At 33.1% G+C, this 26,952-nt stretch overlaps 7 protein-coding genes across 7 annotated transcripts; 3 read left to right on the forward strand and 4 right to left on the reverse strand.

Moving 5' to 3' along the window:
• Positions 1-3,499: 3,499 nt before the first annotated feature.
• On the forward strand, positions 3,500-4,724 carry LOC135130120 (brachyurin-like). Its single transcript, XM_064057451.1, has 6 exons — positions 3,500-3,687; positions 3,740-3,897; positions 3,943-4,109; positions 4,161-4,247; positions 4,299-4,438; positions 4,485-4,724. Exons 1-6 carry the CDS (start codon positions 3,625-3,627, stop codon positions 4,653-4,655), a joined length of 786 nt encoding a protein of 261 aa, XP_063913521.1. The 5' UTR covers positions 3,500-3,624; the 3' UTR covers positions 4,656-4,724.
• Positions 4,725-5,323: 599 nt separating this feature from the next.
• LOC135130652 (brachyurin-like) lies at positions 5,324-6,544 on the forward strand. The gene is made up of 7 exons (XM_064058078.1): positions 5,324-5,424; positions 5,479-5,509; positions 5,562-5,712; positions 5,768-5,934; positions 5,993-6,079; positions 6,139-6,278; positions 6,328-6,544. Exons 1-7 carry the CDS (start codon positions 5,362-5,364, stop codon positions 6,493-6,495), a joined length of 807 nt encoding a protein of 268 aa, XP_063914148.1. The 5' UTR covers positions 5,324-5,361; the 3' UTR covers positions 6,496-6,544.
• Positions 6,545-10,995: 4,451 nt separating this feature from the next.
• Positions 10,996-12,203, reverse strand: LOC135130137 (brachyurin-like). Its single transcript, XM_064057469.1, has 6 exons — positions 12,074-12,203; positions 11,839-11,996; positions 11,621-11,787; positions 11,475-11,561; positions 11,282-11,421; positions 10,996-11,224 (listed from the first exon to the last, which is right to left on the reverse strand). The coding sequence occupies exons 1-6, from the start codon at positions 12,134-12,136 to the stop codon at positions 11,054-11,056; spliced, it is 786 nt and encodes a 261-aa protein (XP_063913539.1). The 5' UTR covers positions 12,137-12,203; the 3' UTR covers positions 10,996-11,053.
• Positions 12,204-14,552: 2,349 nt separating this feature from the next.
• On the reverse strand, positions 14,553-16,199 carry LOC135130138 (chymotrypsin BII-like). The gene is made up of 6 exons (XM_064057470.1): positions 16,084-16,199; positions 15,454-15,611; positions 15,236-15,402; positions 15,095-15,181; positions 14,895-15,036; positions 14,553-14,837 (listed from the first exon to the last, which is right to left on the reverse strand). The coding sequence occupies exons 1-5, from the start codon at positions 16,144-16,146 to the stop codon at positions 14,933-14,935; spliced, it is 579 nt and encodes a 192-aa protein (XP_063913540.1). The 5' UTR covers positions 16,147-16,199; the 3' UTR covers positions 14,553-14,837; positions 14,895-14,932.
• A 330-nt stretch (positions 16,200-16,529) lies between these two features.
• Positions 16,530-17,742, reverse strand: LOC135130496 (brachyurin-like). The gene is made up of 7 exons (XM_064057894.1): positions 17,646-17,742; positions 17,561-17,591; positions 17,361-17,511; positions 17,143-17,309; positions 16,993-17,079; positions 16,800-16,939; positions 16,530-16,747 (listed from the first exon to the last, which is right to left on the reverse strand). Exons 1-7 carry the CDS (start codon positions 17,709-17,711, stop codon positions 16,580-16,582), a joined length of 810 nt encoding a protein of 269 aa, XP_063913964.1. The 5' UTR covers positions 17,712-17,742; the 3' UTR covers positions 16,530-16,579.
• A 553-nt stretch (positions 17,743-18,295) lies between these two features.
• Positions 18,296-19,726, reverse strand: LOC135129867 (odorant receptor Or2-like). Its single transcript, XM_064057137.1, has 5 exons — positions 19,493-19,726; positions 18,943-19,442; positions 18,621-18,723; positions 18,401-18,559; positions 18,296-18,346 (listed from the first exon to the last, which is right to left on the reverse strand). The coding sequence occupies exons 1-5, from the start codon at positions 19,724-19,726 to the stop codon at positions 18,296-18,298; spliced, it is 1,047 nt and encodes a 348-aa protein (XP_063913207.1).
• Positions 19,727-20,441: 715 nt separating this feature from the next.
• Positions 20,442-21,642, forward strand: LOC135130368 (brachyurin-like). Its single transcript, XM_064057736.1, has 7 exons — positions 20,442-20,520; positions 20,578-20,605; positions 20,659-20,809; positions 20,865-21,031; positions 21,084-21,170; positions 21,233-21,372; positions 21,428-21,642. The coding sequence occupies exons 1-7, from the start codon at positions 20,464-20,466 to the stop codon at positions 21,599-21,601; spliced, it is 804 nt and encodes a 267-aa protein (XP_063913806.1). The 5' UTR covers positions 20,442-20,463; the 3' UTR covers positions 21,602-21,642.
• Positions 21,643-26,952: the final 5,310 nt, after the last annotated feature.

Raw genomic sequence — 26,952 nt, forward strand, 5'->3', positions numbered from 1 at the left:
AAATATAAAATCTATCTCTGAAGAAGACATAATAGAGGCAATCTTAAAGCTAAATAACAAATTAACACCCGGTGTAGACCAAAGTCCAAGTTTTATAGTCAAAGACTGTCCTTCAGTGTTTGTCAGACCACTTCATATGTTATTCAATCTTTCTCTAAAAACCAGTACCTTTCCCAACATTTGGAAGCAGGCTCGAATATGTCGAGTTTAAAAAAAAATGTATTCCAACTTCTGGCGTGCCACAAGGCTTAAATTTGGGTCCTTTACTATTTCTCTTATTTATTGGTGGTTTACCTGGGCTTCTTAACTGCAGAAAACTACTATTTTCCGACGATCTTAAGCTATATTATAAAATCACTACTATTTCCGATTGTCATTTATAGCAAAACGACATTTACACTCTGGTCGATTGGTGTAAGCACAATCGATTAGAATTAAATTTTCATAAATGCTTCATTATTACGTTTACCAAGTCAAAAAGTCCGATTATATTTTTTTATACTATAAATAATAACATTCTAATTCGTAAAACATCAATTAAAGATTTGGGAGCACTGTTTGATTCAGAGTTAAATTTCTCCGGACACATAACATCAATAGTGGCCATTGCTTTCTTGTTTCGTAACTGCAAATATTTCACAAATATCCAGTGTTTAATTGCACTTTATAATGGTTTAATCAGATCTAAATTGGAGTATGGTTGTTTAATTTGGTCACCTATCCATAAAGTATATATACAACAGATTGAAAAGATTCAGCGAAAATTTTTAAAATATCTAGCGTTCAAAGAAGATGGATTCTATCCCCACAGAGGCTTTAGTCAAAATACTCTCGTAGACAGATTTCACGTTACATTTCTATTAAATTCTTACATAATTTACTGAATAATAAAATTGATTGTATAAACTTATTGTCTTAAATTAACTTTCACGTTCCAAAATTAGGTACAAGAAGTTCTATTTTTTTTTATGTAAACACTTCTCGCACGAATGTTTTAGTTCGATCTCCAGTACATCTGATGTGTAACAACTTTAATAAATTCTGCTCAACTTGTGATATCTCCGAAGACAACATATAGAAGTTGATGACCGGCATTCAGGCAAGACTTCTATCATTACGGGTACTAAGACCAAGTAATGATATTATTATTATTATTATTAATAATATTAATTACTAAAAAATTGGTCGAAAGTTATTTCGACATTTTTTTCAAATCCAACTTTTTCGAAAAATTATAAAATTTTTATTATGCGTTTTTTTATGAGAACCCTTAGTAATACTAATTGTATCAGTAATGTATTTCCAAATTTTCGGGAAAATGGAGTGAGCCGTTACCGATTTAATCGATAAAATAAATTGACTCATTCATTTATTTTTATGAGTGGCTCTACATAAGAAATTTAAAAACTTTTAATGCAGTGATAAATCACAAGTATAAACTCATCATATTTTGCACATTTTTGAAAGGATTTATTTGGTAAAATTTTGAGATGACGTCATCCATTTTTTGAGAGGGGATAAACGAATAAATTTTGCTTAACCTTTTACCATGTTTGCAATAACCTTAGAATATTTACAAGTTTTCAGAGCATTCGGTTTTGGAGTTTTAAAGTGATATTGCCAAATATTGTTGTGCAGTTTTTGAATTTTTTGCAGGAGTATCTTATTTTATAAAATTTAAAAAAACTTACTATTATAAATTTTGGAAATGACGTCAACACATTGGTTGGGGACGATTAGTCAAATTTTAGTTAGCGTTTAACCATTCACATGATATTCCTAATATACGTTCAAAATGTGACAACAATTTGTCCAGTAGTTTCGGAATTTCGGAAATTACTTGTCTAAAAAAATGGATACAGACTGATAGATAGATTGACAGGCGGAAACGGGAGACCATTTTTCTCGTGCTCTACAGATCATGACACGTCGAGAAAAAATGTAAGTTACGCTCGGGAAGTAAAAATAGAATTTTTGTGGATTGTTTAATAAGTAAAGAAAAGTGGTAATTTTCCAGTGAGTGTATAGGCATGGAAAACATTTTTTTTACTTATGCTATTTTTTAGTGAACTCAGTTTTTAAAAGTTGAAAATAACAGAATTTCAAAAATAACACAGTTATCGGAGGCCACTTGCTATTTTGCTGTAATAGTAAAAATAACGTCCTTGTAAACCTTGTAAAAGGCATTTGTTTCAAGAAAAAATAATCGCATTCGACACCACTCTCTCTCTTAATAAGTTGGCCTAATTAAATTTTACTTCTTTCTTTGTAATTGTAACATTTATTTTGCTGTTGTCAAAATTCGGGAGATTTTAACTGCTACTTGGGGTTAGTAGAGTATCGCGTCCGTACCCAAATGTAGAGTTTTTTTTCTCATTGTCATTCTTCATGTGAAGGTTTATCTGCAGTACCGAATTTCCGCAGTTAATGAATCAGGGTGTCTAGTTGGTAGTGTTGTAATTGGTTAGTGCATATGGACCCTAGGAGGAAACGCTTCGTTTTGCTTGTGATACGTCCTCACACTGTAATTCGTCTCCAGTCAGCCTTGTTTTTTCTGGCTCAACTGCCGTACCTTAAATTAAAATCAACAGACAGACGACAGACAGATAGACGGAGCCTAGTTTTCGTACTCTAGGGATTATGAAACGTCGAGAAAAGATGAATTCGTACATGAAAATCCAAAACAAAGAGACTCAGAGATATGTAGAAAAGAATAATAAATGAAGAAATAGAAGAAATTAGGAAAAGTGGGACGACAAGCAATCCCGTCAGACTATAACATTATTCAAAAGGAGTCGGTATGGAAGATCAAATATTATTCAATCAGTTGTCCCAGTATTTATAGGTGCGACAGGTTTAATGTCCAGGAGTGTTCCAAAGCTGATAGCAGATGAAATACCCGGAAAACATAACTTAGAAACAAATTAAGATAAACAGCTATTTATTTAACATAAGAAAAAATCATAATTCTTGAAAAATAAGTAGACAATAATAATAATAAAGTGATAATTACCATGAAAAGGCACCGAAAATGAAACTTTTTTTATGAGAGTTCATTCAATATTTACAAAGTTATAAATTATGAAAAAAAAAACGTAATAATAATAATAATTTACTTTATTTTTAGCAATAGTTAAACGGTATTAAGTGTAAATAAAACAATCAAAAATAATAACTTAGTTATAAGGTTATCAAAAAAGATACCATCTTCTACCGAAATTTTAGGGATTAGCAAAATATCTTTTGCAGCGGCAATAAAAATGATAAAAATATTCCAATGCGTAAACAATGTTGCTTAATTGATTTCGTTAAAATAGTTTGGCTCGAGTTGAGTTTTAAAATAAAATTGAAATGTTATTTTAAACGTGTCTTCAAGTAACTATCGCTTTTTGCAACTCCATTACCTTTTGTTTTTACAAATTTCTTTACAAAAGTCTAGAAATGTTCCATCCCAATAAACAATTATCAAGGAATTCAGCTGATATTACGTCAGAGGAACTACTTCTATCATCTTAAAATCATAAAAGGATTTACGAAATAATCACTTAGTCAATTATTTCATAATACACATTGCTTCCAGTTTTTATAAAAGCAGTTCATTTAAAAAGTCAAAAATTATCGAAAATGGAAGTTTCTACATTTATTTGTCTTTTAATTTTTTCAACCTTGTCCTACCATGCAAATGGAGTAAGTATTGTTTTCTATTTTATTCAAAAAAGTGATCAAAATTTTTGCGCAGAATGTTTCAACTCGGATAATTGGAGGTGAAGTCGCCGGTGCATCCCAGTTTACATTTACAGCAGCCATTCACGTACACACCGCCGACAGCAGATTTTTCTGTGGTGGCGCCCTAACCGGAAACCAGTATATTATAACTTCAGGAACTTGCGTATACAAGTAATATTTTTTCTATAATTGCGCCATACCACCCTTTGAGTTTAGTGCCGAACTTTTCACAGTGATACTCGGATCCAACAGTCTCGAAGGCGAAGATCCAAATCGCGAAACCTTGGCCACGTCTACTTACCACCTGCACCCTGATTTCAACCCTAACACGCTCGAGAACGATATTGCAGTCATTCAACTTCGAATGCCTGTTATGCTGAGCGGTAAATTGTACTTTTCGTGATCAATTTTTTACTATGGTGGTAGTATTCCAGGGTACATACAACCCATTTATCCATCATCAATGGACTATCAGAATAACACTGACGCCATATCCTTAGGGTTTGGACAAACAAGCGACTGTAAGTAGGCTCCAAATTTGTGTATTTAGAAAGTTTAAAAATCGGTTTCAGCGGATCCAGAGCTTTCTAACGAGCTTAGATATGTATCTACCGTCACTTTAACTAACGAAGAATGTCGGTTGTTTTATGGAAATCAAATTGTGGATAGTATGATTTGTGCTAGTGGAAACTACAACGAAGGAACTTGCATTGTGAGTATTTTCAAAAATTGAATTTGTGTTTAATCTGGTATTAAAGGGTGATAATGGAGGACCGCTTGTAAGCAGAGTTGGTAAATATCATTATTTGATGGGGGTGGCAAGTTTCATCAGTGCTAATGGCTGCGAAAGTACAGATCCGTCAGGCTATACAAGAGTACTTCCATATTATAACTGGCTCAGCAACGTCACTAATCGTTATGGATATTAAATATTCGATCTAAATAAGTTTATAAAAAAGATAATGAACTTGATATTTGTAATAAATTAAATAATTGAAGACATTTCAAGAAACACTGTAATAGTAAAGTAACTTTGTAAAGTCTCTATCTCCCATTGCCATCTGATTGTCTTTGATTTTTTCTGTTCATCCTCGTGAAAAGTTTTGTGACGTCATTTCAATCTCTGCCATTTAATTTTAAACCAAAAAACGTAATTTTAAAATTATATAATTTTTAATGTATAAATGTCAAATATTAAAACGAGTAGAAGCGGAATGTCAAAAACTTTATAATAATTCGTGTAAGATTCCTGTATCAACTTTTTTAGAAATCGTTCGAAAATTTTTACCTTTGTTTAACATGTGTAATAATGCCCAACGATTGAACGTTTTTTTAGTTGAACTGCACACTATCAAATCTCTGAATTTTAGCGAAATTTAATCAAATATGTATATAACGTACCCGTTTTTCATAAATATTTAGTAATTGGGGTTCGCCCTAAAAATTAATAATAATAACTTTTTTAGGTTATAAACTGTAAATTTGGTTGTACGAAATTATTTCTTATTAACGAGTAAATTGTACTCATTGTAACCATAAATATTATAGGTGCCCTATCTCTAATCCTAGTAATACTATAAGTGCTAAATACTAACCTGGTTTTATTTTCAATATCAGTACCGTTTTCTTAACACAATGACAAAGTTTTACAGCGTTTTACCCTTTCTTTTCATTTGTGGCACAATTTTGTCTTCAACAGTAAGAAATATTCCTCAGAAATGTACCCAAAGTTGATCTAAATAACATTTTTAGGAAGCAACAGTGCTTACAAAGCAACCCAATGGTAAGCCTTTCTTAAGGTAATTTACGGTTTTTCCATAAATAATAATATTTAGGAGCACGGATAATCGGTGGTCAGCCTGCATTTGCAGGTCAGTTCGCTTTTGCTGCAGCCATTTACGTCCAAACCAGCGACAGCCAATTTTTTTGTGGTGGGACTCTAACAGCTAATCAGTGGGTTCTTACTTCTGGCCATTGCGTCTACAAGTTCGTTATTTTTTTGAACTTTAATAGAAAAATTGTTGCTATTTTGAAATTGTAGCTCTGTTCTTTTCACAATTCAACTGGGATCGAACGATTTAGAGTCAGATGACCCCAACCGTGTGACTGTTTCCAGTTCTACATATATTCTACATCCTGATTTTAACCCGGATACCATAGAACATGATCTTGGTTTGATTAAATTACGAATGGAGGTTACGTACACGAGTATGTTCCTGATTTTATAATTTTTGTATTGGAATTTGCCTGTTATGATTTATTATAGTTTATATACATCCAATTCATCCAATGGAGAGAGAGTTGTGGGATGATGCCCGCGTGTATATTCCAGGTTGGGGACAAACTAGCGATTGTAGGTCTCGGTATATATCAGAGATATAATTTATTGTTATAATTATTATTTCTTCAAAGTTGATTCTGCACTTACTAACGAGCTAAGATATGTATACATTTCGACTATTACAAATGAGGAATGTCGAATTACATATGGAAATCAGATTACTGACAATATGATTTGTGCTATTGGAAATTATAACGAAGGAACATGTCATGTAAGTTTATTTTTCACAAATATTTTTTTCATTTATGAGAATGTTTCAGGGAGACAACGGTGGAGCACTGGCTGTACAAAATGGGAGAACCTACGCTCTTGTGGGTGTTGGAAGTTTTGTTAGTTCCGATGGTTGCGAAAGTACTCATCCTTCTGGGTTTACTAGAACGGCACCGTATTATCACTGGATTGTAAATATCACTCATGAAACTGATTAAATTGTTTGTATTCTTATTATAAACTTACATAATAAAAGCTTGAAACATATACTTGAATTTACATATTTTATATAGGGGAAAGTCCCCTCATTCGGACCTAGTGGGACATTTTTTCAATTAAAACCAAAATGTAATACGATATTAACTTATCTAGTGTTGAGCCATTAACTTTGACATGTTTTCAATGTTTGGTAATTTTTTTAGAATTTTTTGAAACATTCAAATTGGTTAAAAAAAATAATTTTTGAAGGTCTGCAAGTGGTCCAAAATAGGAGACTGGGTTCCTAAATTGGACCACTACATTCTTGAATTGGACCACCGGTTCTTAAATTGGACCTTCTTCGTAAAAATGCATGAAATGAACATAATTTTATTTAAAATGTGAAAAAATACGTTCATATATGTTAAAAAAGTCTGTAACATTTTCTCTGTTGAAACCTTTCGCCCGAGCCATGGATGTTTTTTCTGGTAATCGAAGTGATAGTTCGGGATGTCTTCTAATGAAATTGTAATACCATTTTTTTTCCAGCACGTTGTAGAGTATTGTTAAATCTGTGGTATATTTTGTTTTTCTCCACCAATTGATATGCAGGGTTCATCACATCTCGTCTGGTGATTCCAAAAAAGCAAGCTTCTAACCTAAGGACGTGTTCCACTAAATCAGCTTCTAATTCGGCAGGCAACGTTGTAATCACCCCGGCGCGTTTCGTACTGCCCTTAATGTGTTTGTTACTATCTGACAAACGTCTTTTAAATGTGGCTTTTGGCACATTAAATTGCCGACAACATTCGTTCAACCCTAGTTGATTTTTACGAAAAGCAGTTAGTGCGTTATTCATGTCTTCTTCGCTCCATTTATAATACTTCTTTTTTGCTTGTTTTTCCGCATCCATCTAGTATAAAATCATAGTTAATAGATTATAACAAGAAAATTTATTATTGGGCATTGTAATACGAAGTTCTAAAATTACGCGCTTAGATACTGTGACATGATTGGTCAAATCGGGAGTTCCTTTAATTAGACCGGTCCAAATAAGGAGAATCTAAGGTGGTCCAATTTACGCGCTGGTACAAAATTTACTATTTTCTTGCGTTAAAACGCTATAACGAAATAAAACATATTTATTTCTAGGTTAGGTTCTTAATTTTATTGCGCTTTGACCAATGTAGTCTTTGTGCACTGTATTTATGAAATAATTTAGGCTACATATCCTTACAAAAACATGCGAAAAGTTGTATCACAATGGTAGCAAAATTTCTTTGCAATTTAACAAGCAGACACTTACCGCTACAGAATGGAATTTTGCACAACACTGCTTTGGCGCCAAATACTTTCGAATAATATGCATTAGATGTCGGCAACTATTCTAGATTTAAAAAAAATAGGGTGGTTCAATTCAGGCACTGGTCCAATAAGGGGGACTTTCCCCTACCTATTCTTTTAATTTTTTTTAAACAAAACGTATGTCTAATAGCTTTGCCTTTCTCATCAATTATTATCACTTTTCCTTGTCTCAATAATGCATTATTATTTGTTTCATTTTTATATTTTATTTCATCACATATTTTCTTACAAATTCTACGATCCACCTCTGCTTCGTGTTGAGTATGCTATGTTTTCTTAATTTTTGCCTTTCAATCAGTTTTAGTTAGTTACTAAAACATATTCAGATATTTTGAGTCATCTTTTTTCGCGGTGTTTTTAATGTATAAATATTTTCAAATTTTACCAAAAAGACCCACAAGTATGAGAATTTTTTCCTGACTTCGTCGTTTTAATATATGTATTTATGAATACCACTTAAATCGACATTCGAGTAAAAATTAACTGCTTCGTATTTTAAAATCAACTTCGTGCTCGCTTACTTGCCGACCCTTTGATCAATTATTAAATTGAGATAGTCACACTTTGTAATTATTAACCTCAAAGTTATACTTTACATTCAGCGTCTTTTTCAGGCATCGATTTATCTGTTTCCGAATAATTTAACGTTTGAAAGTTAAATAAGAAACAAATTGTGTCTTCTTCAGTTGAGTGTCTACTGTGTCAAGTGAACATTCAAATCTCAAGGTAAACATTTTTTTTTTTAATTGTGTATATATCTTTTTTTAGAAGAAAAAGAAGCATGGAAGAAGATTATTTTCGACTTTTGCTAAAATTGTACCAATTCAGTGGTCTCAAAGTATCCAGTAATTTATTTTCAAGGGTTATATCTCTCTACATTTTGTACCCATTGCTACTCATTGTACTTATGATGGCACTAATTAATTTTTACTACAAGCATCAAAACGTAAACGAAATTGCTGAAGTTTTTATTTCAGTTAATAGTTTTGGATACGTAATAACCAAATTGCTTGTAACGAACGTCGTTAACCTTTTCTTATTTCAGATGGTCCTTTCTAAAACCTTGTTTATAATATATGGACCGCTCTTTGAAGATCTTAACAACAAGAGAGTGCTATTTTGGAAATATCACATATTTGGGAGCAGTGACGGGAAAAACTTCCACAAAAAAATGTCATCCGCTCTTTTCATTATAAAACTTTTGTGGGTTTCAGGAGCTTTTTCTATTGTGCTACATTCATTGGCTCCACTGTTTGTTGAAAGCTTAGATTTGCCGCACGCTTGTTGGATTCCTGGGAATAACAATATAATAAAAAATATCATTTATGTACTAGAAGTAATTTTCTACGTGGAGGTGGTGTCACTCTTGGGTCTGGTTGACGGTTTTTTTCTTCTAATGTGCACTGAGCTTAAAATTCAGTTTGAATTATTATGTCATATGGTTTCTACGATCACTGTGGAAGAAACGTATCAAGAAATGTGCTTTAAAAAACTGAAATATTCCCAGAGCTATCACAACTTTTTGTTAGAGTACGTTTTGTTTTTTTAGATCTGTACGTTATTAGTTATTATTGCGTTTATTTTCAGGATGCACAAAAAACTGGATACCATTTATTCTGGATATTTTGTTTGTGCATACTTTTTTACTATAGGAGGGACAGTGTGCCCCTTTTTGTTATTTTCGACAAGTAATAAACCAGAAAATGTTTGAAAATGGGTGATTTTTACAAATAATGTATGTATTTTAGATATTCAAATTTTGCCGAAATTTCTGAAAGTGTATTTTTCATCACAATAGCAAACATGATGTTTACGATAATTATTATTCCAGCTGATGAAGTAGAAATTACTGTAAGATCTGTTGTTGTGTGACATTGAGGATAGCATTTTTTGTTTTAGTGTGAACTTTTGGCCAACCAAATTTACTCTATTGACTGGTATAATTCAAACGATTTAAAAATACTAAAATTTGTCCGTTTTTGGTTGTCACAGGCTCAAGTACCAGTACAGATGTCAGGAGCTGGTATTTTTCAGATAAATAGATCCCTTTTGTTACGCGTAAGTTACATACAAATATTTTTTTTAATTATTGTTATAAATACTGCGGAATTTAACAATCTCTTTTTTAATTAAAAAAATCCAAACCCGTTTTCATCGTTTATGTTTTATTTTTTTGTATCAAAAATGCGAATCCCTCAGAACTGTGACTTGTAAAAACTTAAAATTTGAAAAAAATCACTTCACATTTTCACTTTTGAGCCATTTTTAACAAAAAACAAATTCCGATTTTTTCCAGCAATTTAAATATGAGAACATCGATATACTTTCTATGTACTTATTGTCCAAAGTCTAATTATCTCTGAAAAGAACAACGAAACGAAGCTCTAACATAGGATATCCCTCATTTTTACATGTACACCTATCTTAATTATTTTTCAGGTTCAACGCATTGGTTATTCTCTTTCAACTTTAATGACTGGACTCAACTAAATGTTTCTTTGAAGTAAAAAATTGTTACTTATGTAAAATGTAAGTTATAACAGGTGATTTTTTAGATTTTTGCTCTAGTTACCCATAACGCTTACGTCAGCAGTGAAACGTTTTGCATAACTTGAACTTGAAAGGTGTATTTTGGGTTGCCTGAATATTCAGCGTCATTGTGAAAAAGTTGGGTTATTCAAAGTTGATGTTACCAAACTAAATTATGAATTGTTTCATATTTTGAATGCCGGACAAGAATTAGGGTTCTCCATTTTTTGACAAAACTTATAGAACTAACAAAAAGACACGTGCAAGCTACCAAAACGGTAAAGAAATTAGCTGTTAGGCAACCCAAAATACACACTTCAAGTTCAAGTTAGGCAACACGTTTCACCGTTACCCTAAGCATCATGAGTAACTAGAGCAGAAATTTAAAAGTCACCCGGTTTAAGGAACTAATGAGTGAAATATTGTAGATGTCATGGATTTTTATGTTTGAGACACTGCAGTTGTTACACACTTTTTTTCTTTGTTTTAATTTTACACAGTAAATTAGTTTACGTGGTTCTCTGTTCTTTTTGATTAACCAAAATTAGTTTATTCATTAGTAAAATTAATGGGTGGATGCTTGTCGCTTTTAGAGGTAGGCATAAATTTTCCATAAAATAAAGGGGTGACGCCAGTGATTCGTTTATTCATCCCAATCAACAATTTGATAACATCGAAAATTTATTATCCATAATATCCAGTTATATTGTAAATCCACTCTCCATATTGGTAAATTCTTGTGTAACCTGAAGGATCTGTGCTCTCACAACCATTTCCACTAATGAAGCTTGCAACCCCAAAAATCATGACGTGTCTACCACCTTCAGTTATTACTAATGGTCCGCCAGTATCACCCTTTTAAACAATTTAAAACCACATATTTCTGACTTTATTACCACTTGGAATACTCACAATACAAGTTCCTTCATTATAATTCCCAGAAGCACAAATCATATTGTCCGTAATTTGACTTCCATAATACAGACGACACTCTTCGTTCGTCAGCGTTGTGGTAGCTATATATCTAAGGTCATTAGAAAGTTCTGGATCAGCTAAAAGTATAAATTTCCTTTTTTATAAGTTAGTTATTTAAGTCAAGATTTACAATCGCTTATTTGTCCAAATCCTAAGGATGTAGCCGGAATATTATTCACATGGTCGTAGCTTGCGATAAAAATTGGTTGGATATACTCTATAGCCATAAAAAATTAAAACACTAATTAACAACTCTCTACTTTTATAAAAAGTTACCATTTAACGTAACGGGCAATCGAAGTTCGATGACGGCGATGTCATTTTCAAGTGTGTCTGGATTAAAATCAGGGTGCAAATAATAGGTGGAAGTAGCAACAGTTACACGATTTGGATCGTCACCTTCTAGGGTGTTTGAACCAAGTTGAACTGTGAAAAGTTCAGCACTAAAAAAAAATGTTATTGGATAAGTATCATACAAGAAAACGAATGATTACTTGTATACCCAGTATCCCGAAGTTATAATCCACTGATTTCCAGTAAGGGCACCTCCACAGAAGAATTTACTGTCACTAGTTTGCACATGAATGGTTGCTGCAAATCTAAACTGACCCGCTCGTGCAACCTCACCCCCAATAATCCGAGACGAAGATTTCTAAAAAATAAATAAAGAATGAATGTGTAAATTGTGATTTCTGCTTACATTTTTTAACTATTCTTAATTGTACTTACTCCATATGCATATAGAAATAAAGCTGAAACAAGGAAAGACACGGTAAAGATAAAGTGGTTCATTTTACGTAATTTCTATTTTTCACAAACTTGGGAAACTACGAGAATGAAATCGATTTGTACACATCGTAAAAAATTTGCCAACTCGTTTTATGAGTCTGAGATGATACAGATAATTTTTTTATAATCCTAGAGATTTATAAGTTGTGGGTTATTCAGGAATTTGTCAAATGTACAAAATTTTTAAAATTAATGCGTAACAACATGATTCAAGAAAAATTTATGAACAAACAAGGTTCTTTATGTTTATAACGTTATAGCGTACGATTCAAAAAAATTAACCGAGAATATCTATGAAAAACCAAAAAATGTACTTATTGCATATATTTTTATCTAGATTAGTTTTTTTCTTTAATACTTTCCCCTCAGAGCCCAACAGCTTTGAGAACTTCGCATGTTTTTCTTTAGGCGTCTGCAGGCATTTCGGTGGATTCTAAGTGTCAAATTTCAATTCTGCCCTCATGAATATATGATTCAGCTTCAATGGAAGACACACCTACGGGTCTCCGTTTTTCACACCCCCAGGTAGCAACAACTCGTAGTGAAGGCGTAACCCTTTGGGTGTCAGGTGTGGAATTTGAACCCACGTTCTCTTTCAGGAATCTGAGCCGATGCCTTAGACCACTCGGCCAACCTGACCACACTTAATTGTTTTGTTCGATATTTCATTTATAAAGTAGTGAAAAAAAAACTGTCAGGTGTGGGCTTCGAACCTATGCTCTTGTGTGGAAGATCAATGGTCAATATTACAACCGGTCTACTTGATACCAAAAGTAATTGTTCCCTTCAGTTACAGTACTTATATAGTGGGGCTCCTACCCAGATCCAATGAGATCAAACTAATTTTTATCCACAAAATACGATGAAAAATTGTTTGTGCAACTCGAAGACTGCGAAACTCTTCTATCGATTTACTAAAAATTTACTGACTCAACGTTAAATATAGAATCAATATAGAATTTATTTTAAAGGATACAGACGATGAAGGATATGAAATATAAGACATATACGATTATAAAGAAACAAGCAAGATATCTAGTTATAAGTGTTATCAGTGTTATCACCATATGTTGAGATTTAATGATGGCTCCGAGTAAAACAAATTTTCATTGAATACTCATCGAAATGGTAAGAAAATACTCTCCAAAAATAGTGAATCTAGAAGCCATAGAGGATTGTGCGAAATTGACCAGAGAAATCCCAGCATGTGATAATCATATATCTATTAATAAAAAATGTTTCTGTTCATTAAACAATGCTAGATATGTTTACAGTTGACTGTATTCAATATTGCCTCAATAAATAACATAACATTAAAATGTGTTTCATTTAAAAGCTAAACAAAATTGCCAAACTGTATTTTTCTAACGGGTGAATGATGATTACACGAAGCAAAACGTAGAGGAAAAAACAGTCAGGTGTGGGATACGAACCCACGTTCTCTTTCGAGAGTCAGAGCTTAAAGTCGACGCCTTAGACCCCTCGGCCAACCTGACCACACTTAATTCAAAAACAATAAAATATGAAATAAAAATTTGATATTTAAATTAAAAAGCGGTGAAAAAAAATTGTCAGGTGTGGGATTCGAACCCACGCTCTCTTTTCGAGCATCGGGGCTCGTACCGATGCCTTAGACCACTCGATCAATCTAACTACAATCAACTGTCTTCTTTATAAATCTTTCCTATTACGCAAATAGACCCACCAAGAAAAATCAATGGTGGACATCAGACATGTAACTCAAAGTCAGAGAAAACATAAATTATGTTAGGAATTCGGTCAGTCATAAGATGAAAGCCAACTATATATACAGAAAATCTTTTAGTACAATAAAATAAAAAAAATATGAAAGTGGCAGGCCGATGGACTCAATTACTATAATTTTTTAGCTTACGCTTGGGAAGTAGAAATCACTCGGACTAAAAATTATAAAAGACAAAACAGGAAAAATATTACAGATAGAATCAATACTATAATAACTGCTACAATAATAGCATAGAATAATAACTGAAAAAAACAAAAATAATATGCTACCAATAACAGATGAAAAAATAAACGAAGTCATGAACAAACTGAAACTTGTCAGAGCACCAGGACAAGATGAAATCATTCCAGAAATGCTACAGTTGTCAACACCAAGTTGAAAACTATTGTTAAATCTTAACTAAATACTCATTAATCTTTTCGTTAGTTATCTAAGTTGTGAATGTGGTGCTAAATAGTTCAAGTGCAAACTTAATTCTTTTTAGGATTAGAGAAATCAGCAGAAAAATATTATTGGGAAGTTACCTAATGAGTCTATGAAGGTTAGTTATTATAGACCAGTCAACGTAGGTTAGATCAGAGTTGATTTTTATTATACCAACTCGGTAGTATTTGCTTTTAAGTTCGAGAACAAGGTTTGTATTAAAAACACATGACCATAAGTTTTTTAATTTATTACTTGTAAAATTTATTTGTTACAAACGTAACATTGATTATTTCTTTGTGCCCTTAACATGTTTGTTAAAAGCTCTTACATAACAGCCAAGATTTAATATCCATAACGACCAGTTATATTGTGAATTCAGTCTGCGTATTGATAAATTCTTGTATAACCGGAAGGATCTGTGCTTTCGCAACCATTTCCACTAATGAAGCTTGCAACTCCAATCAGCAGTGAGTTTCTACCACCAGTTATTATTAATGGTCCCCCAGTGTCACCCTTTCAAACAACATAAAATCACATATTTCTGATTTTATTACCACCTAAAATACTCACAATACAAGTTCCTTCGTTATAATTCCCAGCAGCACAAATCATACTGTCCGTAATTTGACTTCCATAGTATACAGACGACATTCTTCGTTGCTTAGCGTTGTGGTATCTGTGTATCTAAGTTCATTAGAAAGTTCCGGGTCATCTAAAATTATTACACATGTGCTTTTTACAGGTCAATTATTAGTTAAGACAAGGACTACCATCGCTTATTTGTCCAAATCCTAAGCATATAGCTTCAGTGTTATTCAAATAGTTCAAAGTTGAGACAAAAATTGGTTGGATATAGCCTATTCCAATAAAAAAATCACTAATTAAAAACCCTCCAATTTTTTAAAAATTACCATTAAGCATAACGGGCAATCGAAGTTCGATGACGGCGATGTCATTATCAAGTGTGTCTGGATTAAAATCAGGGTGCAAATAATAAGTGGAAGTAGCAACAGTTTCACGATTTGGGTCGTCACCTTCTAGGGTGTTTGAACCAAGTTGAATTGTGAAGAGTTCCGCACTAAAAAGAATTTTACTGGTTTAAATATCATGCTAGAAAACGAGTAATCACTTGTGCACACAGTATCCCGAAGTTATAATCCACTGATTTCCAGTAAGGGCACCACCACAAAAGAATCTATTGTCACTGGTCTGCACATGAATGGCTGCTGCAAATCTAAATTGACCCGTTCGTGCAACCTCACCCCCAATAATCCGAGACGAAGGTTTCTAACAAATACAGAAAGAATATTGTTACGAAATACACCCTTACGCCGCCCCAGTACGACGCCTATGGCGGTCGAGAGCCTTCTGGACGTACGCACGGCGCTGATGGGTGAATCATCGCTGTTGACGGCCGAGAGGCGGGCGCATAAAGACAGGTCTGGAGCGTCTCGAAGCGGCGTCCAGGGGAGTCTCGAAGCGGAGTCGCGATGGATGTTCGTGAAGGATCTCGATCAGAGACTATGGGTTTAAATAGAGGCGACCGTAGGTAATGGATTCATTCAGTCAGTGAAGACAGTCAAGAGCGCCGGATTAATTTCTGTACATATTCGTTGCAATAGATAGTGTTGTAATTCGAGCTAAAGAAATAAATATTTGAGTTTCACCAACGCCCGATTTATTATTCGTCCGTCAATCGTAACAATATGTAAATTGTGATTTCTGCTTATGTGTTTTAATTATTTTTAATTGTACTTACTCCATATGCATAAAGGCATAAAGCTGTGATAAAAAAAGACACAGTAAACATAAAATGCTTCATTTTACGTAGTTTTTATTTTTGACTAACTTGGGCAACTACGCACGGGAAATGAATTTATACACATCGTAAAAAATTCTTAAATCCTTTTATGAGTTTGGAATGATAGAGAGAATTTTATTAAGTCCTAGTGATTTATAAGTCGTAGGTTGCTCAGGAATTCGTCAAATTTACCAAATTTTTGAAATTACTGTGTTTTGATATCTCAATCTTACCGACACTGTAAACAATATACAAAGAATCAATAACTATGACCGATGAGCCGTAGCACCATCTTGTTGAAAATGCCTAAACCAACTTGTCCAAATTGACAGGATTTGCGACTGACTCGAATTTATAAAGTCGCTATAAATGTAAAATCAAGATCGTGCGAATGAAAAAATCGCTGAATGTCTAAAGTTTTTATTATACAATGTTGTGACAAGAATCCAACTATTTAATCAATTTGGCTGGTGATATTTGTAATCCATTGATAATAAGGTGCCGTTCTAGTAAAGCCAGAAGGATGAGTGCTTTCACAACCATCGGAACTAACAAAACTTGCAACACCTACAACAGCATATGTTCTCCCATTTTGTACAGCTAATGCCCCACCGTTGTCTCCCTGAAATACTCTCATAAATACGAAAAATATTTCTTTAACAAAGTGGACTTACATTACATGTCCCTTCGTTATAATTTCCGATAGCGCAAATCATATTATCAGTAATTTGATTTCCATAAGTTATTTGACATTCCTCGTTCGTAATAGTCGTAATATATACATACCTTAGTTCGTTAGTAAGTGCAGAATCAACTTTAAAGAAATAAAAATTGGATCAGAATATATTCAATTGTCAGAATACGTACAGTCGCTGGTTTGTCCCCAACCTGGAATATACACATGTGCATCTTGCCATAACTCCGATTCTAATGGATGAATTGGTTGTAAATAAACTACAACAAAACAGAAAAGTAGAAATTTCAGCTCAAATACAAAAAAAAAAACGAAAAACCTACTACTGTACTCAACCTCCATTCTTAGTTTAATCAAACCAATATCATTTTCAATAGTTTCTGGGTTAAAATCTGGATGTAGAACATACGTAGAACTCGAAACAGTCACACGGTTGGAGTCATCTGATACTAAATCGTTCGATCCCAGTTGAATTGTGAAAAGAATGGCGCTACAATTTCAACTTAGAGATACACTTTTTAAAATTAAAAAATCATTTAACTTGTAGACACAGTGCCCAGCCGTGAGGACCCACTGGTTAGCTGTTAAAGTTCCACCACAAAAAAATTGGCTGTCGTTGGTATGGACGTAAATGGCTGCAGCAAAAGGGAATTGCGCCGCATTAGCGAAATCACCTCCAATTATTCTTGGCCCTGAATATTATTTACAGAAATATTATAACTTACTTTACAACAAACTTACCATTAGCTCGTTTTTGAAAATTTGCCGCTCCCTAGAAGCATTAGTTTTATTGATTTTTGTTACCTTTTTCAGAAACATTTCTTACTTTTATAGTTAAAGTTGAGCACAAAATGAAAACAACGTAGGGTAGAGTACTGTAAAACTTTTTCATTTTGTTGAAAAAACGCTACTGATATTCTGAATAAAACTAGTTTTTACTCTTATGTAGTATTAAAAAGATTACAGATATGATATTTATGGCTACAATGAATACAATCTACTCATTTATAAAGAATTTTTACACCCAGCTAAGTTTACAATTTATAATCTAAAAAGGTCAGTTATGTTGTTAAACTAATCTTCGTAAAATTGGAGAAAGTAATGCTTGCTTTTTTTATTTTGTAATATTAGTAATGAACAATCAAATTATTATGTTAACATGTTCTTTATAACATTAAGTAGTCTTTGACGTTTTTTTTGAAAATAAAATTTTTAAAAATAATTCCGAATCACGTATTTTGTTGTTCATTGTAGTCATCTCTACTGTATACAGTAGTCGTCGTTCGATTTAGATCACACGAAAACGAAATTAAAAGCTCAAATCCACTTCAACATTTAATAACTACAGAGCAAAAATACAAATACACACTACACTTTAAAATGCTTAGTAAAATTAGGTAAAAAATTACAAATTGCAAGCAATAAAAACAATTTTTAGTAATATTGTGTCGCTACATCATCTACTATACTATAATATTATGTAAGTCCGGCCAACAAAGAGGAGACAGAAAATCCTAGACGCTGTATCTAGAATGTGGAGACTTAAGATCTGAAAATTTAATCAGTATTAACAGATTTTACCTGAAGCATCACCGGTCGATTAATCTTTAATATCCCAGCTCCTGTCATTTCTAACGGAATTTGAGTTTGTCTCAGCCAAAATAAAACGAACTTGCGATTTTTCGGGAGCTTTGCATTGTACCAGTCTATATTGTATATTGCATATGAAAGTTGCTCAGCCTAAAATAATTTTAATATGAGTATGTAAAACACCGACATCTATTGGGAACCATAAACATACTTCAATTTCTACTAAACTTGATGGGATAAAAACCATTGCGATTAAAACATTAGCCAAGACGATAATAAAAGCTCCTTCCACAACTTGAGTTAAACTTGATGATCTATAATAATTGATTTATTATTATTGTGTTACTATATTAATAATTGTAATTTTTACGTACTCATTACATATGACAAACAGTGGAACACAAGTCCCACCCACGGTAAAAAAATATTGACAAACAAAGAAACCAGAAAACGCTTTATTGAGTTTTCTGTGTACACTAAAATATTGTATTAAGGCGTTAGTTGTACTTTTAAGATTCATTAAAATTGCTTACCTTAATAAAAACTTATGATAACGACTACACTCCTTCAATTTTTCCCAACATTTATTTTCGTTAGTCAAATCTTCGTCGGCTCTAAATTCAATCGCATTCACTGCTTTTTCCAACAATTCCAACTGAATTTTCAGCTCCGTGCACATCAACAAGTAAAATCCGTCAAAAACCCCTAACAGGAAAACAACTTCAATGTAAAAAATTACTTCCAAAGTGTAAATAATGACTCGAAACGCGAAAATATCCCCAGGAATCCAACAAGCATGAGGCAACGACATCTCCTTTACGAAAATCGGCGCCGAAGAATGAAAAGTAAGAGAAACAACACCACTAATCCATAAAAACTTAATAAATTTAACACATAGGGCCATCCTTGCGCTGTATTTGTTTTTTTCGTCATTTTTTCCGCATAGATCGTATTTCCAGAACCGAGGAATTTCTTTAATGATATCATCGAAAAGGTGGCCGTCGACTACAAGAGCCGTTTTTCGTGACAACAACTAAAAACTTTGCGGTTTTTGTGTGTGTTTTTGAAACGAATTATACTCACGTTTGCGAACGAAGAAACCGAGCTGAAAATTTCGACGAAATCGAAAATGGTGTCATGTTTGTAGCGGAAATTGAGGATCACTAAAGTGTAAAAAATGAGGAATAAAGGGTAAAGGACGTAAACTGAGATAAATTTCTGGATGAAGCCGCTGGAACTGCGTAAGCCGCTTCTGCTATAGTATGTGATAATGAATTGAAGATGTTCGTTTTTGATTTCGCTGTATTGAAACGTCATTACGCAAAAAATAAATCAGTGAGGGTGCTATCGATAATTTGATACTCAGATGGTAGGACCTTCTGGCATCACAGTCACTCGAGGACTGATAAGCAAAAGAGGATGAACGATTTTATTGATGCTGGTTGTTAAGAATTTTAAATAAGATATTAAATTGAAAAATACAGAGGGGATCCTTTGAGTTGTGCTATACTTTGAAACACCGACCCATTAATTAAAATTTTAATTTTTAATGTTGGTCAACTGTCGACTCGGATCGGTGTTTGGATTTTTTAAACTGGTTTTTTCGTAAGTGTTATGAACTTAGTTAAAGGGAATTTATTAAACTGTAATTAGAAGATCTATTGTTGCATGACAGGTTTGATAAATTTTTAACTATTTTTTTATGGGGAGTATGATCAGGAAAGTTGTTATAACGGCGTGTTGAGTTCATCCCTTCAAGGGTGTTTGTGTGGGTTTAACGACCGGACACGTGTTATTAGTTGGATTATATTTAAAACATGTTATTGTTTAACAGCTAGAGTTATGTAAATAACAAAGACAACTTCTACAACACAATTTGAAAAATGTCTTTTTAAGAAATACTAAATTTTATAAAATGTCAGTCTGTTCATTTCTGCAATAATAAATGTAAACGGTGTCTATAAAGTCTGATAAATGGATTTATCAAATATTTTTATTGAAATATTGTTCTATAAAACCAGATCGGATCTCTACTATGTAATCCACTGCGCAAAATGGATCGTCATGGGTTAATTTGCTTCTATGCAAGTGTTATTATTTACATCTACAAGGTGATTAGTAATTACACTAATTATGGATACTTTACACTGATTGTTTTGCAATTTTAGGTAGAAGCTGCAGCGGAACGACATTATGGTATGGCAAATTTGACTTTAATTTAACAAAAAAAAAAAAAATGAATTTTTTAGGAGCACGGATAATCGGTGGTCAAGAAGCATTTGCTGGTCAGTTTCCTTTCGCTGCAGCTGTTCACGTTCAAACCACTGACAGTAAATTTTTTTGTGGAGGAGCATTGACTGGCAATGATTGGGTCATCACGGCAGGTCATTGCGTCTACAAGTATTTTTTCATGTATATTTAGTTTTGAAACACTAAACAAGTTCATAATTTAAAGTGGTGTCCTATTTACTATCCAACTTGGTTCAAACCATCTGGAATCGGATGACTCTGGTCGTATGACGATAGCTACATCTACGTACATTTTGCATCCCGATTTTAATCCAGACACCATCGAAAATGACATTGGACTAATTAAATTTCGAAGGCCTATTAACTATACTAGTAAGTATTTAAAGAAGCAATAAGAATATGGGTGTTATATTTTTATTTTTAGTTTATTTGAACCCCGTTTTTCCACCGGAATTTAGTTTACAAGACAATGCACCGGTGTATGTACTGGGTTGGGGACAAACTAGTGATTGTAAGTTCATTTCGTGGCTATGTGTTACAACGAATGCATTAATTTCTAATTTACATTTTAAGCTGACCCAGAACTAAGCAACGAATTAAGATTTTTGTACATTAGGACTATCAGTAATGCAGAATGTCGAACCATCTATGGTAATCAAATTACTGACAACATGGTTTGTGTTGCTGGAAATTACAACGAAGGAACTTGCATTGTAAGAAGAGAAGCAATTGTTGGATCTGTATAAAGTTTTTTTTTGTTGTTTCAAGGGTGACAATGGAAGTCCACTAGTTCAAAGTTATGGAAAATACTATGCTCTTGTTGGTGTTGCCAGTTTTGTTAGTGCGAATGGTTGCGAAAGTGTAGATCCTTCAGGTTATACGAGAACATATCCTTACTTGGAATGGATACAAAATAATACACGACAGGAGGAATATGTTTAAATAATTTGTATAATACGTAGGAATAAAGTCGGTCAATTTCACGACAACTGAAACCTGCCTGACGCATATCCACAATTCGTACTCGCTGCTTTCTGCTACTTTCTCTGCTCTTCCAGGGTGGTACTACTTTTTTTGACACGCAGTGTATTTAAATTTCAAGATGTGCAACTAGTTCCGAAATTTAAGACTGATATTTGAGAGATGCTTTTCTCAAAAATTGTGTAAAATCATTCATTCAATTTACTTAGTAGATTTATTTTAAGCTAATATTCCATTAAAAAACTTTCGAAGAAAAGTAAATATATTTTGTTTCGAATAATCTAAATAAGTTCATTTAGATATTTGGAATGGCAGTTTTTTTTTGTATAAACGGGAGATTTAGAAGATTGAATTCAGTTGAAACTTCATAAATATTTTTTTTGCTCATGTAATAATAATATTGGTCGAAGTACAATAAATCATATCCAGCTTTTTCGAAAAATTGTAAAATTTGATTTTGCAAATTTTATTTTTTTTAATGAGAACCCCTATAAGTTGCAATAAAGATCTGTATGTAATGTTAAAGTAAACGTAAAGAAATGTGTTCCAAATGAGTTCAAGTCGTCAACTTTTTGCTAAACAATTTACCATGTTTACGATAATAAATGCAAATTTTCGAAGCATTCGGTTTTACGGACAAAATTAAATTGCAAAATATTGCTGTATAGTTTGCGGGTAAAACTCAACACGGATCACTAAACTACACGTGTAGACATATGTTATTTTAGATAATTTAAAGCCAATTTTCTATGTATAATTTTGAGATGACGATTAGCCAAATTTTGGTTAGCATTTTACCATCTATATGATATTCCTAATATACATACAAAATTTGACAATAATCAGTCCATTAGTTAATCGACAGATTTGTTCGAAATGGCAGTGTCAATAAAGGGAAATCTCCTGGAAGACCTTTAGTATCTGAGAAAGTTGTTGATGATTTGAGACGACTCGAACAGAATCCGCAAACTTCTGTTGCAACATGAAATTGAGCAATGGGTTCAAAGCATTGACGAAGGGATGTTGCAGGACATTTTTATAATTGTTTGATTGTAATGAATTAGTTTCATTTTTTAATAAGATATGAAGCATTTAGGCAACTAACTATACTGACACTTGTAGTATTTGTCGTATGTCCTTGGGCATTTAGTAAAGTTCATATAAAGTGATAGACGGCACGTATCCATGATGAACTTCGACCCTATAATGATTTATAGAAACCCGTATAACAGTAGTTGTATAATTCTGAGTAAAAGTTCTTACAATACAAAATTATTTATCACAGGTGTGTCACTGAGCGAAAAACTGATTCACAAAGTGAATATATTTCAATAGTATTTTAAAACTTCAAAATATTTCTGACTTGATCTTCAGATTTAAAGGATGCACCGATGATGCTGAAAGAGAAAATTGTAAAATTGGCTACGTGGAATATCAGAGGTCTCAATGAAGAAGGAGCGTTGAAAAAGTTAGTGCGAGAAATTAGGAAATATAGTTTTGATGTAGTTTAGTTTAGTTTAGTTTAGTTTAGTTTATTTATTAACGGGAAAACCCCACTTACAAAAAAAAAATAATTACACTCTTAAACATAATTAACTAAATATATATATACATGTATACTAATAACCACCTCATATCATTAAAAACCGAAGTACTTTAAAATTTGCTTCCTGAACTTAGACACTGAAGAATTGAAGATCTCAACTTTATCATCATTTGTATAGCGGTTAGCAGCGTCCATCATTCTTCGCAAAGGATGATTTTTTGCTAAATTTGATGTTGCCAATCGAATTCTAAATATATTTCTGCTACGAGTAGTGCAGCTTCCTGATGCCGGTACCAAAAATGTCAATCTCCTTAGTAATTCAGAATTATCAATACGGCCATTGATAATGTTGTGAAGTGTATGCGCGTCATTAATACATCTCCGTATGCCTAGTTCCTGAATGTTTAAACAACTCATTATCCAACTATATTCACCTCTAACATGTCTATGTCCCATCTTAAACTCAATTGTTCTAAGAAATTTCTTCTGAACCTTTTCCAGTAATAAAGAGTCTACATTATAAATTGGACACCAAACAGAGGAGCAATACTCCAAATGTGACCGTACTAACGAACAATACAGAATTCTCAATGCTGACGCTGACAAATCTTTGCAATTACGCCAAATGAAACCCCACATGTTTAAGGATTTATTAAAAATATAACCATAATGATTCTTAAATGTGAGACCCGAGTCAAATATCACACCCAAATCCTTTATCTCAAAAACACGAGTAACAGCATGACAGTTAATTTGATAGTTAAACTCAATACGAGATTTTAAATTAAGAAATGATATAACATAACATTTTTTAATATTCAAAGGGAGCCAATTGTTATCACACCATTCCCCAAGTGAATCTAGGTCTACCTGAAGTTGCACTGCATCTTGAACCGATCGTATATTTTTAAAAAGCTTTAGGTCATCAGCATATAGTAAGTAATTCGAATAATTAAAGCATTGAGTCACATCATTCACTAATAATAAAAAAAGGATAGGACCACAATGGGTGCCCTGCGGGACACCTGACGGAACATTAAAGAAAGAAGAAAAGCAATTCCCAATGCGAACTTTACTCTGTCGAAAGCTTTGGCATAATCAGTATATACCGAATCAACTTGACATCTATCCGTGAAGGCCTCATTTAAGAACGATTGATATTCTAACAAATTTGAAAGTGTAGATCTATTAACACAGAATCCATGTTGTTTAAACGAAATAACCGAAGAGGAACTCCACTGTAACTGTTTGGAAACTATACCGTCGAGTAATTTAGAAATTGCAGATTGATTACATACACCCCTATAGTTGTCAATTTTATTACGCTGACCGGATTTAAAAATTGGAATTACGAAACTTCTTTTCCATATTTCCGGGAAAATTCCTTCCCTCAATGAGGATTTAAATAAATTTAGCAAAGGTAGCGAAAGAGTAAATTTGCAATTTTTTATAACTATGCTAGGTACACCATCAGGACCAGGATTGCAAGACGATTTCAAATCAGATATATGATCAAAAACATCGGTTAGTGTGATATTTAAACCTACATCATGAACCTGAGGTGACACCTCAAAATCACACACAAATTTTCTATAGTCATCCTTAACATACACCGAAGCAAAATAATCCGCAAAGAGATTAGCTATATCTTCACCCTTGTTTGCCGATTGCTGTCCAAGTATCATTTCATCAGGAATACCATCATTCGCCTTCTTGTCCCGAACGAACTTCCAGAAAAATTTGGGATCACTTGAGATACTTAAATTTACCTTAACAATGTAATCAGCATACAGCTGTTGATTAAGCTCTTTACATTGAGATCGCAAAGATTTGAAATAGAGATAGTCACCTAATTTGCCTGATTTTTTATATTTGTAATGTGCTTCACTCTTCCTTCGACATAGATCTTTTAGTTCCACAGTAAACCACTTTGGGCAGTGGCGGCTCGTGACTGTCTGATGTGGTGAGGCGATGATAGAAGTTTGACAATAATATTATCAATAATAAAATTAATTAAATTAATGTGATTAATGCATATTACTGGGTCTTAGTAGTTAATAATGATAGAAGTCTTGCTTGCATACCGTTCAGTTCCCAGTCAGTAGTGGGTCCTAATAATAGTAATAATAATAATAATATTAACACCCATAACACATTTAATCAACAATGTGTTTACAAGTCAAAATTTTGTTTAAACTAGCACTTTCTTGGAGGGATTCGGCAATAGTTGTGTTCCTTTCTAAATCTTTTAAGCCCATGAAATTTGTAATGTGTACTTTGGAACTTTTATGTAACTTTGCACTTCGAATGAAATTCTTTAAATCGTTATATCCCGGAGACGTCGTCCATGTGTTTTTTACGTTGCCTAAGAGTAGACACGGCCAACAATATAGACTTTCAGCGTAAATATTACGGCTACGGCAGAGCCGTTTATGTTTCGTACCAGGCTGGTTTAAAAGACCTGGAGTACTGATGACATTGTCGCTTATCAATGGAAGTTAACGGTTTTGACTGTTCGATATATCACTGGTCAACAAAATTTAATTTTTTCTCTCTAACTTTGACATAATTGTAATGTTTTCGTTTAATTTGTCTCTGTGTTTGTAACAAAGAGCATAAATCTTATAACTTAGCTCAATTAAAAAAAATATGCATATTTGATGTTAGAAACACAAAATCAGGTAAAACAATTTAATTTTTGTATCTTTAACGGCAAAAAGTGTAGTATTAACAAAAGAACAACCATAAATAAGAAAAAAACAACGAATGTAGTTTAAAAAACGAAAAAAACAAAAGAAACAGCGAAGACCGACGTTTTTTCGGTTGCCTCCTATAGATTTTATTGGAGATCTCTCGCTTGATGGTCCCGCAGTATTCTGCGAGCATTTAGGTGTTCCATTGATCTTGGTAACGTTTTTCTATCGACAAAATGCCCAGATGGATGTGTTCTCTATGATGGTCGCTCACGTCGTCACAATTTTTAGGGAAAAAATTAAGGTGCGAGTGTATAAAATGCACTTTTAAGAATATGTTAATTTTAAATTTTTTATATGATGAGAACATGTCTTCTACTTACTAAAAGTAGTTTTCTTATTATTTCCCAAGAAGTTTGTAGCAATTTGATTACAAAAAAATACACCTTATAGAAAGTTTCCTATTACTTAATAGTACGATTTTTGTGTTTTTCAATGATAATATTTTAAGATTACTTTTAAATGAGAGCTAAGTTTTGGTTTAGCCCTTTATAATATCATTTAAAATTGCTAATTAAATAATAATTGACTGCTATAATAAAAGTTAGAGCTTAGCTGTTGACCAGTGATATTTAGCAAAATTTACCGACGTTCTAACTCGGTTCGTCGTGAAAACGGCGTTTCAAGAAGCAACATGACAATATCGTACTCGGGATTCATTTTTCACTCACCTGTACCTATGAAAGAGACAAAAACACGAAACACCAACTCCTGGACTTTTATTCACGTTTATGCTAATTACCCAGGCACCCTGCACCCCTTCCATTCTGTAAAATAAATGGGAAAATGGTTTAATGGGTCCGCCGAAATTGGCCGAGAAGCATCGAAGATATCGCCTCAATTCCGAGCGAATTCATGTATAGGAGTATAGCAGCTGAGTCATGGAAATCCGTGTCTGTGATTGGGCTTCATTGGCTCAAGTGAACCGACGCTCTGGCCGTTTCAGTTAAAGAATTCGGGGCATAAATCGTACAGTATTCAACGGAAAATGTCCGCAGAAAGTGTAAAAAATA

This window comes from Zophobas morio, unplaced genomic scaffold (genome assembly GCF_036711695.1).
Source record: "Zophobas morio isolate AGI-343-1 ecotype UQ-CSIRO unplaced genomic scaffold, CSIRO_AGI_Zmor_V1 ptg000017l, whole genome shotgun sequence".
NCBI classification, from domain to species: Eukaryota; Metazoa; Arthropoda; class Insecta; order Coleoptera; family Tenebrionidae; genus Zophobas; species Zophobas morio.